Consider the following 16,191-nt stretch of genomic DNA (forward strand, 5'->3'; position numbering starts at 1 on the left):
GATGGTCACACAAAAAATGATATGAAATGCTTCTGCATAAAACGTTAACGATTTTCCCATTCCATTGAGTCAATTTCCCAGCGAAGGCGTGGCTTCTCATCCTCCGATAAGAAATGCACCAATGGGATTGCGAGCATATCCTCGATGTCCTTTCGCAGCTTCCGTCTCTAGGCGAGGATATAAAATGGATGAACTCTCGTCATCTCGTCAGTTTCATTTAGTGCTCAATTTCGTGAACAACGGGATTATTCTGTGATTAAAGAGTGCAAAAATTGTGACACAAAGAGATGGATAAATTGGTCAGGAATCAGATTCCTGACTCTTCCTCGTCGCCTCCACTGAGTTGCTCCCTCAATTTCCATGCTTTCGACGATGATCTCATGTCTGACCTCCCGTCCTGCGTCTTTGGCGGGACTGCTGGTCAGGCTCCGAGCATCTCCAGCAGTCTGAGACTGGGAAACGCTTCAGGAGGTGCGAGTGGACTCAAACATCCTGGAAATGTGCATCACCCGTCACAATTCGGCGGAGGAGTGCATCATCCAGGTATAGAAAAGTGCACATAAAATGAGAGATTTTGACTAAAGTGGCTTTCTTGTGCTCAGATTGTGGACTCGTGGAACCTTCGACATCGTCATCGAATCACGGAGACCTTCAAGGAGGAGGAAGTGGTGTTCAGGGCGCGTGTTCACCTTATGGATCGCCTCCGTACAAGATTCAGCGCCAGCAAACCAATATTCGGGAGAGGAAGAGAATGATGAGATCCGCTCCAAATGGGTAAATTAACTCCTATCTCTTATCCTTATTATTTCTAATGCATCCCTCCTCCTCCTTTATTCCCTGCAGTAGCATTAACAGTGCTTTCGACGAGCTGAGAATTCACGTGCCCACTTTTCCCTATGAGAAACGCCTCAGCAAGATAGACACTCTCAGACTGGCCATTGCCTACATCGCCCTCCTCAGGGAAGTCCTGGAGGCGGATTATGATCCCCTGACTTACGTGGAAAAGTGTCTCAGGGGGGAAATTAAGGCAGAGAGAGCTCATTGGAATACCAGTGGTGAGTGAAATCGTCTTTCTCAGTGGTTTTAAGACTTTTCTGTATGGGAAATCATTGGTGAATTGCAGATCTCACAGCGCGATTGTCGTGGATAAATTGGGAAAATCTGGGAGTCTATCCAGGACGAAGGACTCTGCTGACATCCTTGGCCCTTGGAGCGGATTCCAGCAACTGTGGCGGAGGAGTTTAAAGTGAATCGAGAAGTAAACTAAAAGGCAATGTTGTTGTGATGAAATACAGTCACTATTATCTGGGACTTATCATTCTTCTTACCAAAGATTTCTGCATCAAAAGTGTTTAATTAATACACCATTATTTATTATTTATATTTTATTTAACAAACATTTTAATTATACATCACAAAACCAATTGGAAAAGCCACAATTTCTGAGCAAAACTATACTTCCACTGATCAGTAATAAGTATAATTAAATAATAAGAAATTTTTGGTAAAATACACTGAGATACGTCAATACAATTAAAATTAAAACACTTCAAGCTGCATTTTTTCACAGTTAAATAAGTCCATTGACTGAGACATGCTGGAAATTTCCCTGCAACACAGAAGAAAAAGAAGAATTATAAACAATTTCCATACAACCTTTTCATACATCATTGCTAGACTCACGAGAATGCCCAAATTCCATCCAGTTCCCGCGGGATTGTTCTGCGTGATGCCGCATCGCTTGCAGATGAAGCCCGTGTTGGACACCGCCCACACTTGCTCACCCACGGACACGCTGCGAAAGCCTACGTTTGATCCCTCGCCGTGTGGCGGATCGTTAGGCACATTGTTGAGCAACTGCCAATGAGAGCCTTCTGGGAATGTCACGCTGATCTCGCGCCTCACCGACAATCTTCCCGTGGAGTCCAGCGCCCAAACACCTGCACTTCCAGCTCTGATTTGCTTCAGACTCGCTCCCTGGGGCGGTTCAACCACTTGCCAATTCACACCCAAAGGCTTCTCTCGAGTCACGCCGTAGCGATAGAACGCCGACCCATTGCGACCAATCGCCCAGACTTTTGCATCAGTGGTGCACGTGATGGACACCAGAGGCTCCTCGCTGGCCACATGTTCCCACGAACTTCCCGAGGGATTTGACTGCGAGACGCCATGACGGAACAGAGCATCGCCATTGGGCGCCACAGCCCACACACAAATCATCAGATCAATGCTGGACAAGCCATCATCTGCCGCCGGCACCGGTTGCAGTGCCATATCAACAATCTTCGCATTGCCCACTTCATGCCATGGCCCAGAACTGGTCAGTCGACACTTCCTGAACCACCGACGACGTCTCACGTAGTCCGTAAACTGCTTCTTGCCGTGATAAGTCGCAGGAAAGTCCACCGCGTATTGCCATCCCTCGCGATCCACACCACCTGGCGTGGAGAAATCCACGAGCCAGTCCGAGATCCACTGCCAGTGCATGGACAGGAGTTTGGTGTGCTCCTTGCTGCGCTTGTGTTTCCCCGTGGCATCACTCCACATGTGTCGATCCGTCGGCAAGCCCGTCGATGTGTAGCCCGACAGGGGATTCCATCGCTGATTCTCGTAGATGTAGTACTTGTGCGTGTCGGACATCGTGTGAATCCCACTGGTGCTGGTCTCCAGACCCTTGAGGAATGCCCCACCCCATCCACTCGTGTACACCCACGCTGTCCCATCGTAGCTGATGCCCCACGTCACGCCGGCACAGCACGACTCCACGCGCCTCAAGTGGCCTCCCATTTGGCGCCAAAACACATCCCGCAGCGGCACAATTGGCCACGAACTCTGGTAAACCACGCGGAAGAGTTTTATGCGTCCGCTGACAAACAACGAGCTAATCGTTTCCGGTGCTCCTCGATGCTTGAACAAGAGATATTCACGATCATCCACGGAGATTCTATAGCCAGCACTTTCGCATCTGGCAAAGTAAAACATGTCAGAGAAGTGCTGTGAGTGCAGGTCAGTTCTTATCAAGGTTATAAAGGTTTTGAGAAAAGTGTTAAATAAGCTCAAGAAGTGGTAAAAGTAGAGCACAATATATTGTTGAATACAATATTGTCGTTATCTTATTATCATTTGCTTCTCACCTGATCGTCAATTTGAACTCCCCTCCTTGACTGAACACCATTCGACTGTCCCTTATCTCGGTCATCCACTGAGAATTTTCCATTGAATTGAGAATGATCTCTTTCTCGTTAAAGCGAGGATTGAGATGCATGAGCACATGACGCTGTGACTCCACTTTGTGGCGCACTTTAACTGTCGGATGACACTGCAGATCAAACCTTATGTGATCTGCATCATCGTAAACACATCCAAATATTTCCAACTCCGTTCCAGGTGTTAATCTGCAATACAAATAAATGATTACAATAATAAGTATTGTGGTGGAAAATGTTTCACTTTAATCACTCTTATCAATAACAAATGGTGGTTCTTTTGTATATTCAATATAGGGAAATCGAGCAACGTCAATAGTATGAAATGGAAATTCCGAAGTCATTACTTTTGATCTTTATTTCCTAAGAAAATACGGTGGTTTTTTTGTTCAAGACACTGGACCAAAATCACTACAACTTGTGTGCTTTTGGTAAATATTATAATGCTAATTCCACGAATGCATACTGAGTGACAAATATTGATGTATTATTTACATAACACTGACTAGAGAGATAAGAAATCACTTTTGCTTGTGTTTTGCTAAACATTGTCAACATATAAAAGATCTTTACTCGCTCAACTCTCAGTTCATATCGATTCTTCAGCGAGTCAAGTTCAGTAATTCGCGTCGGAAAACTCTTTTGTTCAACAATGATGAAATTTGTGGTATTCTCACTCCTGGTTTGTGTAGTCTCCCTCACAATGGGTAATTTATTTCACTATTTCCCACTGGATTTAGTAACTCACTGGATTCATTTACTGCAGGACAAATCCTGAAGAATGATCCTTCAGGCAAAGCTTGCGTTGCCGGCAGCTCTTTCAAAGACGAAGAGGATTGCAACACTTGCGTGTGCAATGCAGAGGGAACTCATTACTTTTGCACGAAGAAATTCTGCCCAAGACCACAAGATGTTCAAGGCGATGATCCACAAGCATATTGTAAGTTGCAATTATCCTATTTACCCTCACTACAAACTTGCGTTCAACGCTTCAAATTATCATGAATATTCAGAAATGGTGTCAAACCTACAAAAAATTTATCACAAACTCGTGAACTTTTCCTGTTCAGGTCAAATATATAAATTCCGATAACAAGAATCGCAGTACCTAGAAGTGGAACTCTTTGGCAACCAACCAAAGTCAATAGCGAAAGAAAACTGCTGTTTATATAAAAATTCTTGATAGCTGTAGGAAGAAGGTTAAGCTTTCCGTACAACTTACGGCGTCCATAAAAATTCACTTAAAATATCTCGTGAGTTAGGAGATCTTTGATGGGAACTTTGATAAAGTTAACAGCATCTCTGCTCACGTCAAAGTCAAACGTGTGTGATCTTATTCTAATCTTCCGATAACCCTCTCTCTCTCTCTGGGGAAGATAATCTTTCAGTCCATGCTCACTTTCAATTTTGTACATAAATCTTATCACTGTTTCATTCTATTTTTAAATATAACATTCATGCAAACATTTCTAAACATCTCTGTTTTTTTTTTAAATTATTCCCTGTAGCATGCCAGCCCGGATCGCGCTTCAAGTCTTCTGATGGCTGCAACTGGTGTACCTGTTCTGAGGACGGCAAGAACTCATTCTGCACTCTGATGGCGTGCGTCAATATACCGGCTAATGCTCCCATGCCTTATCGCAAGAAGCGAAGTGAAAGTAATTACGATTTTCCACCCTGAATCACCTCAACATCCCAATAATGCTTTAATCCAAATCCCTTCCAGATTGCACCCCAGGATCCACATTCACTGCCCCAGATGGCTGCAACACTTGCACGTGTTCCCCGAGCGGAACCGCGGCTTTCTGCACACGAATGGAATGCCCACCGAAGCCAGCAGAAGCTACGCCTTATCGCAAGAGGCGAGACACTGGTAACTAATTGCATGATCGGCAGCATGACCAAATCCCCATCATGCATCTCGAGAATGACTTAAAATTGCGCTGAACAATAAATTGCCATGTTTCTTTCTTTTTTTTTTGTTGCTTCCCATTTAGCCAGAAGAGGCAATATAATATCGCCAAATAGTTTGCATAACTAATAAAGAAACACTTTTTGCCCCACACACAAACATTATTATGTTATTTCTGATGCCACTTCTTGTTGATCCTTATAGCTTTAGAGCTTGACAGCGGTATGGTTTGTGTTCCCAACACAAGCTTCATGAATGATTGCAACGTGTGCATTTGCCCACCGGACGGCAAACGTGTGTATTGCACACAAAGTCCGTGCATCAAATTCCCTTGAGGAGATTTGGAGACACAACATTTCCAATGAACAATCTTTTCTGCACATTCTTTCCAAACACATCAATTCACACAATTCTGTTCTACATCAAACAACACAAGCTCATTCCTTCCAATAATTCTCTCAACAGCTCTTCTTCAAACTGACTGAAGTGACTCTTGTAACTATAGCCATATAAATATTTGTACACGAAAAGCATGTGACAATAGGAACAATAAAAGAATTTAAATAAATCTTTTTTTTTACTTCTTTGTACTTTTGGCATCCGCCTTTAAGTATGCGTGTAGTTTTGGGAAATCCCATTTGACAGACATTAAGTTTGCTTAATGAGAATAAAAATAAATTGATTTCAATGGGAAACAATAACTTATAATTTTTACAGCTTCAGCGTCATATTGAAAGTTAATGTGTGTGACACACACATTTTATGAGCTGTTTACTTTCAAGAACACACCGGAAATAAACTTCTATTCTTGTTTCTAAGCAGTCTTATAAAACAAAGTGGAAATTTTCTAAGTAATTGAACAGATTGGTTCATTTGTTTCACATCCCCTTTTTCATCTTTGCTTTTTGTAACTAAAATAAGTAATTTGTGCTGTTTTTTCTTTCTTCCAAAGCTCTCGTTAAAGTGCTTATCTCACTCTGTTATCGAGATAGAACTCAAATTTTGCATAGAAAGCCAATTCACAGGCATACGAGAGATTTCTCATGGAAGAGCGTGCAACTTACCCATTAGCGAGTGGCACGTGATAGGGCGTCTCAGTGGCAGACACGTCGATTTCCTGGACGTACAAGCTCTTGTCCTCCTTGAACTGCAGCGCCTTCAGCGAGGATGGATCAAACACGAACACATCGCCGAGATTCGTGGTGATCCACACGCAATTGTCTGAGGGGCGACCGTGGACCTCGTTTATCTGGCAGCAGACAGAAGTGAGATGCGACAGCCAGTCCTCCATGTCGGTGTCACCGGCGAATTGTAGCTTGATCAGCGATGATCCCAGCGGAAGTCGCGGAGCATGAATGGCCAGACGAGGGCATCCCGGTTCACTCTGACACATGACGCTGGTGATCTCAGACAGAGGAAATTGCATCTTTGTTGTCACTCCGTCGGGATTGAGAATCGTGAGAGTTCCCGAATCGAGACCACTGTTTCCCGAAGCAGTCACCCATTCTAACTCAATCAGACAGTCCTCGAAGGCGCCATGGGATTTGGCTACGCGCGCCTCGCCACTCTTCACCCACGAGGACATCTCCACTGCCATCTGGTACTTGTCCAGGTCATCGGCATCCGACAGACGTCCCTTGAGATCCTCCAGAATGCGCAGACGCCACGGTTGATTGAGTTCCGTTTGACTACTGCCCGACAAGGTGTCATTGAACCAATTGGGCAGCATCTGTGGATCAACAGTCACTGCGCCGGCACTGCAGCCTGTCCAGATAACATCGCACTCCGCCCAATACTGAGATCCGCCGTGGTCGTCCTCCTCCCCAAACACACCCGAATCCCGAGAAGTTTCCGCGTCGAACACCACAGAATCACTCTCCGGATGGGCTTCTGTGCCCACCATTGAGCCCACACTCCGGACAGGACTCCAGGCGCGTGGATTCCGCAGCGGAGTCTCAAAGTGTCTGCCAGACAATTCAAATATCTCCTCAACTGGCGCACTTGCAGCCACGTTTTGCAGCTTCTCGCACAGCGCCTCCTCTTCACGAGCCGCCTTCCGGGCTTCAGCTGTCGTCAAGCTACCCACCGTGCTGGGCGGAGAGTCAACGGGCTTCTGCCACAGCTCCGGCTTGTGTCGAGGATTCACTGTGGGCGCCGATCTCGACGTTTCCTCGTTCTCCTCACTGAGAATCATGCTCTCCGCCTGGTGTTGTCCTCTCAGCAAACTACTCAAGCTGCGATGCCTGGAGCCTGGCGATCCAGAGCCACTTCGTCGAGACGCGAGGGATGCCATGCTCGATGTCCGGCTGAGCTGCATTGGGCACTGAATGAGACGCCACTTCTTGCCCGTGGGATCGCTGGTGGACACGCCCGATCGGAAATAGAGAGCGCGATCTTCTGAGCCCACGGCGAACACTTGATCATTGGCCGCCACGGAGACACTCGAGATATTGCCCACCATTTCCACCCAACCATTCCCGATGGCAGCATCCTCACTGATGCCCGCCGTCTCGCCCTTCACGCCCCGCCTGAACCACACGTGATTGTCGTTCGTGACGCACCAGACGGAGTTTGTTCCCACAGACACTTGCATGATCTTCAGTCCGCTGCCCGGCGGCTTCACTTCCAGCCAACTCTCGCCCATGAGCGAGTCCTTCGTCACGCCAGTGCGCACGATGGCTCGTCCGCAATAGAGACTGGCCCAGACCAATCCCGTGGCTCCCACGCTTATCTGGGAGACTTCACAGCCGGACGGCGTGGAGATCGCCGTCCAGCGCAGCCCCTCAGGCGATGTCGTGCTCACGCCAGCGCGGATCATCACTCTCCCGTGAGCTGTGATTGCCCACACGAGGAGAGTTCCTGACGCCAGACCCGGCACTGCTGTTCCACCGATGGCCACGTCTATGAACGGCTCCTGTGTGGGATCCTTGTGCAGCGGCGCCACGGCGCACCAGGAATTCATGGCGCTGTATCGCCGGAATCTCACCCATTTCCGCCGTCGCACGCACGAATTCCAGTTCTTCTTGATCTGAAACTTGGCCGGGAAGTCGAGAGCATACGTCCAGGCATCGTGATCCAGCGGCTGTCCGTCCAGAGAGCAGTCCAGGTGCCAATCGCCTTCCCACTGCCACGCCATCGACGGCAGCCGGATGCGATCGATGGCTCGATTCACAGTCCCGTCGACGTTGGAGAAGTTGTAGCGATCCGTGGGCAGGAGACGGCTGCTGAAGCCCTCCAGCGGGAGCCAGCGCTCGTTCTCGAAGGCCTCCTCCTTCACGCGAATGGGAATGTCGAGGCCGTGCACGTGAACGTACACCTGCCGATCGCCGCCGATGGACCACATGAAGTGGGGCACCGCGGAGACCTTCTTGAACTCCAGCCCCAAATAGAGAAACTCCCGCCACGCCGAGTTGCCCGTCGACAGGGCGTACACCCGCCCCTCATTGTTGGTGGCAAACAAAAGAGTGCTCGGCATTTTCACTTCACAATTTCACCCACAGGAACTGCCCGTAAACTCTGTTTTCACTCGATATCAGAATCTTTAGTCACTCAGTTGTCGATTTCACTACTGTCTAGGGTGATTTAGATCATTGTTTTTAATAGAAATGAGTTTTTTCTGCACTATCCATATTGCCAAAACTCCGAAGAAAAAATCAATATGTCAAAACATATCAGACTTGATTATTTTCTACCGCGTAACAAAAGGCAGATTTTTACCACACTCACGAATTCTTTTACCCATGTTCTGATAAGAACTTGGATAAGAATGAATATGAATTTACACCGAGGAACTTCAGCATTTTCACTTCAATTATGTATCTTTGCATAAATTTTTGTGTAAAAAATATTTGTAATTTTGTCCCACGTCCCAGCTGTATAAAATGCCAATCAGCTGTTGCACGCATAACCGCAAAAAATGATCAGGAGGATTGTTGTTAATTCCGTTATTCCGGTGCTTTCCCGGCGGAAATCCGTGAAGTTACACACTGGCACTGTCGCCAGGCAAGACAAGAAGCAAGTGGTTGAGAAAATCCATCCATTCTCGCACATAAATGTGAACTTCGGGAAAGTGTCTCGAGTGAAAATCCTCCCTTACGACCTCCTCGATTGTCCGGACGCTAACATCCTGAGAGCCACCGTGTCCGATGATTCTGCCTTCTCCATCCGCGTCCTGGGCAATGACGTCAATGTGGACTGCGCTGATCAACCGGGAGCGTCAGAAGTGACTCTGGAGATTCCTGTGAAGGCGGATTTGAGCGTGAAATCCGACGGAGCGCTGGAGTTGTCTGATCTTCACAGCGACAAATTGGCAGTTTCGACGTCCGGCGGAATATCAACGCGGAATCTGAGGAGCGAGAGCATCCGGTTGCACAGCGAAAGAGGGGACATTGTCTGCCAGGGACTGACTCAGGGATTTCACGTGCAAATCAAGACGGGCGAGTCCGGGAGTGTGTCGCTGGAGAAGGTGCTCGGCGAGGAGCTGCAGGTGGACACTGTCAGCGGATCAATCTCCACAGAATCGTGCTACAGCACCAGCTCGAAATTCACCAGCAGAACGGGAAATCTGACACTCAATTGCGTTCATCGGAACGCAGAAGTGAATATTGTTGAGCAGGGAAATCTCACGATGTTCGGCTTCAACGGCACTCTGCTGGCCAAGGTGCATTGCGGGAACATTCGACTGCAGCTGGCGGAACTCTGGGGAGAGAATGTCGTCATCACGAACGAGTCCAAGGAGGTGTGCGTGAATGTCTCCGACGCCGTGGTGGATTCGACTTATGTCCACGCAGCCGCTGTCGATGTGCACGTGGACGAGAGCCTGCAGCACTTGAGGGGCCAGAAAGAGACCGGAGCCACGACGCTGGGACAAAAGAGCCTCCCCAATAAACTCTTCGTGCAAACAAAAGGACGCCTGGAGATCAAGCGATTGTCTTGGGTGGACGCAATCAAACTCAAGATGTAAATAAATTCACTGTCTTTATTGGACACAATCTTACAGACTCGCGCGCCCACCAAATTCCCTCGATGATCATCTGGAAAACAAGGGAAATTTAGACGAATTAGAAAAGAAATATTCTGAACTAATTTAGCTTGATTGAATGGCATTTTCAGAAAGGGCAAGTTGTAATCATTTCATAGCGTAATAATAGCGTATATTAAGTGTCATCATTTGCTTTTGTGAATTTTACTTATAAAAGACTCGAAACTTACCAAAAATAGCATTAGTTTATTTCCTTCTCGTCCTTCCGGATGACATAAAGATCAGAGATAAATCTGGAAAATGATTTGAAGAAATCAAATTATTAGCATAATTTAATTATCAATAAACCATTGAGTTCTTTTTCATGTTACTTCAGGAATTCAATTGTCAGCAAGAATGCCTCTGAAGGACATTCTTTTTTATGATAGGGATAACTGAACTAATTGGATCATCATTTTAAACTTATGATAAAACAATTTTAAAGCAAAATCTTACCTCAGGGATTTCAGGAGTTTTTCAGCAACTTTTCGCAATAAAAGTCTTCCCGTCTGTAAAAGAAATTGATTCTTTAGTTTATCGGAAAACGTTCATTTGTGTGTGAAGAGTATTTTTGAAATCAGAATAAGATGTTCAACATAATATTCAGGTATATGCTTGTCAAATTTATCATCAATTCGCGCAATAAATACATTTGAAAAAGAAAATTCCAGACTCACCTCAAAATCAACTCAACCATTTAAAGACCGCATTTTCCTTTCCACAAGAAACTCTGCAAGCCAAAGAGGAAAATCATTGTACAATTTTCTTCTAATAAATACATATTTTTGCTAAATAATATAATTTTTCAGATAAAAACCAATCCGCAATGGTCTTAGGCCTGGGGCGGTACGTAAAAATCATCATTTTAATATAAATTATAAAAAGTTTATAAAGTAACTCACCGGAATAAGTTATTGTGGATTTATTTGAAGTCAGGAAACGTCTTCATTTCCGGAACACTCAGAAAGACATCTTAAAGTCCGCATTTTCCCATTTGAAAAGGTTCTGTAAGCCAAAAAGCATAATTTCAGCAACTATTTCGCTTCACTAAATACAATTTTGTTGACTTCAATAAATTCTCAGATAAAAAACCAATCCGCAATGTTTTTAGGCCTGGGGCGGTACTTGAAAATCATCATATTTCCATTCATCCTATTCCCAGATATACTCGATTTACTTGCCTTTGGAGTCAGGGAACGCCATCATTGCCGGAACCCCAAGTCAGCAAGCTAACCTCAAATTTGCCCCACATGGTTTTCCTCAAAGTCCCGCTGTATTTTGTCATCTTAATGCTTTCCGTAGGCTTTCCTTGTGTTTCAGGAGAAAACTTGTGAAAATATCTCGTGGAAATCACAAAAATCTGAAAGAGAAATACACATTTTTACTTTCACCACCACGTGCAACACGTGCCACCACAAATGGACAATTTATTCATTATTTCACCAATATCTCGAATCAAAATTATCGTTAAGTGATAACACTGTTATCTATCTACCAATTGAACTGCATTTTTCGCAGGAAAATTGCAATTAAGTAGGCGAAAATGTAATTTACAAAGGAGATGAACTTACCAGGAAGCCGGTCGAATGCAAAGTGATGGCGATATTTGTGACAGCGCTGAAGGCGGCTGGCGGCGAGGCTAACACAGAGCGCCTCTGGTGTCAGTGCCCCAAAGCTTGTCTAGTAGCCGCTGTGGCGCTGGTGTCGCATTTTCGAATGTTGATTTGACCGATTTTGACAGTGAGATCGCGGGAGAAAACACAAGCTATAATTTCGGGGGGAAAAGTGGGTGAAAAGTCCGTGAAAAGTGTGAAATTCCATCTAATTTCATTCCTCCCACAAGGATAGACAATCAAGGGTGACGATGAAAGTGGAGATGATGGAGAATATGGAGTGCGAGGGTGGTAAATTGGCTGAAATGCGGGGCTTTGAGACTGACAAGCAGCGCGACAACAGCTTGAATGGCGAACTTTCAATCTCCTTTCCGGAGCATCGTGCTGTGGTTTTCCCCAAAAATCAGAGCTTCTCCTTCATTTGCAATGCCGACTCAGAGGAAGAGGCGGATGTGATCTTCCTGCACTCCAGTGTGGCCTCAACAGATCAGTCAGATGTGATTTCCGATCAGGATATTCGCTTCCAGAATGAAATGATCGCCGCTGGCAGCCAAGTCATTGCTCCTGAGATGTCTCCGACTGAGATTGTGGACGATAGCTGTGTGGCGGTGTTCCATGCGATCTCCGGGGAGGCGCAAGAGCCGAAAGCCGAGGAGCTGACCTTCAACGGGAAGATCCCGCAACAGACAACGTCGATTCTCATCAACGTGGACGATTCGATGAATGACACTTCAACGACGGTTCTGGACTCTTCGCAGGCCAGTTTGCAGATAGATCTCACGGAATCGGTGAATTTGAACGACAGCCAGTGTGCTGATGAGGCGGATGATTGCGATGCCAGATCGCCTGACATCTTGGGCTTTGATTCCGACGACGAGGCTGTGATTAACACGACTGACGAGAAGAGCGGATGCGAGCTGTCGTTCCTCAATCAGTCAACCGACGAAGACACTCCGTCCAGGCGGGAGAGGATGATGCTGAAGCGCCTCCAGAACGCCCTTGCTGGCGTCCTGCCGCCGCCTTCCATAACCAAGTCCTACCTCTCAGTCGAGACGATACTCAGTATATTCGAGAAGAACGCGGCGGAATCGAGTGGAAAGTGTCAGGAGATTAACCGCCTCTCGGAGACCGTCATGAAGCCCCTCAACACCGTCCAGGAAGCCATAGAATCCTCGTGGCCGCACGCTAGGAATGTTTTCACTCATGGAATGCAGTAAGTGTGACCGTAAAATTTGCTAAATTGGCTCTTTTTTCTTTCAAAGAACAACAGCTCATGACTGTGTTTATCCGATTTCAGCTACAACAGGTCGAAATACAGTGAGAAAATCGAGAGCTTGACTGTTAAATATGCTGAGAGATTCATTGGGGCGGAGACGAGCTCGAGCTTTGTGAAATTGAACTCTCCGTCCAGCTCGAAGAAGCGGTATTTGAGGCAGAAGACACTGAATCAATCACCCGGACGGCGATTGAGTCATTTGGCGAAGCGCAAAGCTATGTTCTCGTGTGCAAATCTGCAGAAGACCAGCTTCTCCTCATCCCAACAACGTCTGTCTCAAGCGTCCTCAAGTCGACAGATAATGCTGGATCCGAGGTTTGTTTGAAGGCAATCTCGAGTGGGAATGGAGAGTTAAATGTTAATTTCTTACAGAGGTTCGAAGCGGAGTCGATTGTCACGCGTGAAGACGCCGAAGAGATGCTTGCCGGCGCAGCGGAAGACGCCCAAGTCGAAGCAGAAGGAGAAAGTGGAGGTGAAACCCGCGCTCACGCGAGAGACATCGAAGAGAGCCTTGTTCCAGAGTCCTCCGCGACAAGAGGACGTTCGTCCGGCTGTGACGCCAGAAGTGGCTCAGCGCGTGGATCGCTCCAGGCGGGCGCTCTTCTCCTCGCCCAAGATCTCTCGCTACTCCTCCTTCTCTCAGCACAGTTCCAGCAGTGTGTCGAATCTGTCCCAGGGCGCTTCCCTGTCGAATCTCACCATCGCCGCGCTGGCGAACAGGGAGAACATGGCGGAGGAGTTCAACGGGAAGCGCAAGAGAGGTCCTCTGGAGGACGACGATGAGGGAACGCGCAAGTTGGCACGATTGGATGGCAGCTTTGGGCGAAGTCAGAGCTTCACGGCGGAATATGTGGCGCGCCAGAATGCCATGCTGGCCACGAAGAGTTCCCTGTGCAAGACCACATCGGATGTGTGCCTCAGCGGTCGAACGTCATCTAGTCACGCGTATCTCACGGATCTGGAGAAGCAGAAACTCCTCTATATTGTCTCGCAGACGCTGCAGCGGAAGCAGATTTCTGGACAGCACGATCACTTCAAGGAGTACGCCACGGTGATGGCGAAGGCAGTGAAGAGGCTCTTTCTGGAGACCAATCGAAAGACTTTTGGCAGCGTCAGTGAGCAAATGTCGAAGTAAGTTTGATGTCAAAAGAAAGTGAGTGGAGAAATTGTGGATTAACGGGCTTTTGTGCTTTCAGGATCGCCAACAATATTCTCTTTGATGTCCTCCAGGGCAAAACCGTGGAGGAGATTTATGCGAGTGAGCGCAGGAAGAAGGAGCTGATGAGGAGCTATCTCAGGCCGAATGGCTATGTGTCCTTGGAGAGCTACAGAAGTGGCATGCACAGATCGTCGTCGTCGCTCCTGTCGGAGAACTCGAGTCAGTCGACATCGCTGCGCTTCAGTCAGTCGGAGAATGCAAGTCAGGGTACTCAGGGATCCTTCTTCTGTGGCATGATCGATACGGGCAGTATCCTGAGGGAGAATGTGGACAGTGGCGAGAGGCAACGATCGGCACAGAAGGGACTGTTTTCCGGCAAGGATCAGAAGAACGTGAGTCCGCACATTTCGAGTCATAAGAAGCAGAAACTCGTGGGCGGGAAGAATTTGACGAATCTGTTGAAGGCGAAAAGACAAATATCCTTTGATACGTGACAAAGATTTTCATGAATTCTTAGAACTATTTTATTGAATGCTTGGGTGTTTTATTACACAGAATTTTTTTTTTAATAATTGGCATTAATCTAACGTAAGAATCCTAAACGCAAAACTGTAATTCGAGAAGAGTAAGAGATTTAATAATTGGAATAAATTTTGAAGTCTTTCATATGAAAATCTGTGGTTTTTTTTGGGATATCAGGACAAGTTCTTCAAGGAAACCCACTTAAACACTTCGTGAAATGGAAGATTGTTATTCGATTTTGGCTGGGATTATAACGCACACGATGTCATCCTTCTTGGCATTCTGAAGCTCCCACTTTACGTTAACTTTTACCTGCAATTGCGAGATTGGTTAAAGATCAGCTGAGGAGATATTGAGTGTGTGGCATACTTTAGGGTAACTCTTGAGCACAGGCAGAGTCGCCGTGTAGCTGTAAGTGGTTTGGGGCTGGATGGGACAATCCACTCCTGGGCTCTGGCAGGCGTTGGGATTCGAGATGGGAAATGGCACCTGAACGCCCAGAAGATCTCCATGAACAACTGCAGTCACGTCGTTGCATTCGATGTCTGGAATTGATTAAGGATTTTTCGTCCCCATTTGGGACACACAATGATAAGATGACTTTTCTCTTAATTCTCAACGAGACATCAGAAATATAACCAGCACAGGAAGCGCAGGAAGATTGTCTGATTATATAGCTTGTTTTGAGCTAGAAAAACATGCAAGAAAGACTCTTTCTTATCTTGACTTTCGCTTTAAGCCTAAGCATGATAATCACGAAGTGCATGCACACAAAATATAACATTCTGAGAATTTCTGACTCGACATTTTCTGCAAATGGTAATTAACATTACCATAATTTTGTGCATTATTCTGTGTGGTTTTTTTCCGTGAAATGACTCGGCATTTGTCGTTAAGAAAAATCGCCTTGTGCACAAGATAAAGGTGTGCTTCCTTACCTGGCGTGAATTCAATCGAGATGGTGACATTTGAGTTGCGCTTGAGAATGCACGGCGGAGCGTCCATATTGCAATTTGTCACTTCCACTTTCGAGAATGATCCGGCTTTTGATCCTGCGTGGTGGAAGAGAGTCGTGACACCAATAAAATTCATGAATTGATATCAATTGAGGTCGGAGGCGAAAAAATTACACACAAGATCACTCTTCTCGGCTGCCGCTTTATCATTCTTTCGTGAGACTCTGCGCACTTTGCCAAGTTGAGTGATCTCGAGAGACAGGAAAACAGCATCCTTTTCCTCATTACCACAATCTTGAATCTTCACAGCTCGGCATGTGACAAAGAGCGTCACAGCGAAGAGTGGCAATAGCAGATTCCTCATTTTGCTGCTCCTTCCCTTTGTTTGGCGCGCGCACACACAAAGACGAATCCGAAGAAGGCACACAATATCAAATCTGCTTGAGACTCTTGGGGAAAAATTCCACTGTCGTATTTTTTCACTTGCTCCCGTCTCAATTGCTCACAGACAACTGACGAGTCTGCCG

At 46.4% G+C, this 16,191-nt stretch overlaps 6 protein-coding genes across 6 annotated transcripts; 4 read left to right on the forward strand and 2 right to left on the reverse strand.

Annotated features, from left to right (window-relative positions):
- Nucleotides 1-258: 258 nt before the first annotated feature.
- On the forward strand, nt 259-1,304 carry LOC132264248 (twist-related protein 1). The gene is made up of 4 exons (XM_059764364.1): nt 259-543; nt 603-774; nt 844-1,055; nt 1,124-1,304. The coding sequence occupies exons 1-4, from the start codon at nt 288-290 to the stop codon at nt 1,243-1,245; spliced, it is 762 nt and encodes a 253-aa protein (XP_059620347.1). The 5' UTR covers nt 259-287; the 3' UTR covers nt 1,246-1,304.
- Nucleotides 1,305-1,494: 190 nt separating this feature from the next.
- On the reverse strand, nt 1,495-8,747 carry LOC132264122 (tectonin beta-propeller repeat-containing protein). Its single transcript, XM_059764208.1, has 4 exons — nt 6,183-8,747; nt 3,135-3,395; nt 1,684-2,965; nt 1,495-1,609 (listed from the first exon to the last, which is right to left on the reverse strand). The coding sequence occupies exons 1-4, from the start codon at nt 8,591-8,593 to the stop codon at nt 1,571-1,573; spliced, it is 3,993 nt and encodes a 1,330-aa protein (XP_059620191.1). The 5' UTR covers nt 8,594-8,747; the 3' UTR covers nt 1,495-1,570.
- Nucleotides 3,780-5,686, forward strand: LOC132264129 (U-reduvitoxin-Pr11a-like). The gene is made up of 4 exons (XM_059764215.1): nt 3,780-3,913; nt 3,973-4,146; nt 4,715-4,864; nt 4,933-5,686. Exons 1-4 carry the CDS (start codon nt 3,859-3,861, stop codon nt 5,085-5,087), a joined length of 534 nt encoding a protein of 177 aa, XP_059620198.1. The 5' UTR covers nt 3,780-3,858; the 3' UTR covers nt 5,088-5,686.
- A 178-nt stretch (nt 8,748-8,925) lies between the features above and the next one.
- On the forward strand, nt 8,926-10,151 carry LOC132264127 (uncharacterized). Its single transcript, XM_059764213.1, has one exon. The coding sequence runs from the start codon at nt 9,035-9,037 to the stop codon at nt 10,079-10,081; it is 1,047 nt and encodes a 348-aa protein (XP_059620196.1). The 5' UTR covers nt 8,926-9,034; the 3' UTR covers nt 10,082-10,151.
- Nucleotides 10,152-11,848: 1,697 nt separating this feature from the next.
- On the forward strand, nt 11,849-14,860 carry LOC132264124 (uncharacterized). Its single transcript, XM_059764210.1, has 4 exons — nt 11,849-12,964; nt 13,049-13,342; nt 13,400-14,158; nt 14,224-14,860. Exons 1-4 carry the CDS (start codon nt 12,003-12,005, stop codon nt 14,678-14,680), a joined length of 2,472 nt encoding a protein of 823 aa, XP_059620193.1. The 5' UTR covers nt 11,849-12,002; the 3' UTR covers nt 14,681-14,860.
- LOC132264131 (NPC intracellular cholesterol transporter 2 homolog a) lies at nt 14,697-16,122 on the reverse strand. The gene is made up of 4 exons (XM_059764218.1): nt 15,953-16,122; nt 15,647-15,760; nt 15,078-15,253; nt 14,697-15,020 (listed from the first exon to the last, which is right to left on the reverse strand). The coding sequence occupies exons 1-4, from the start codon at nt 16,026-16,028 to the stop codon at nt 14,937-14,939; spliced, it is 450 nt and encodes a 149-aa protein (XP_059620201.1). The 5' UTR covers nt 16,029-16,122; the 3' UTR covers nt 14,697-14,936.
- Between the last annotated feature and the right edge of the window lie 69 nt (nt 16,123-16,191).

Source organism: Phlebotomus argentipes, unplaced genomic scaffold (assembly GCF_947086385.1).
Source record: "Phlebotomus argentipes unplaced genomic scaffold, Phlebotomus argentipes genome assembly contig_32, whole genome shotgun sequence".
NCBI classification, from domain to species: Eukaryota; Metazoa; Arthropoda; class Insecta; order Diptera; family Psychodidae; genus Phlebotomus; species Phlebotomus argentipes.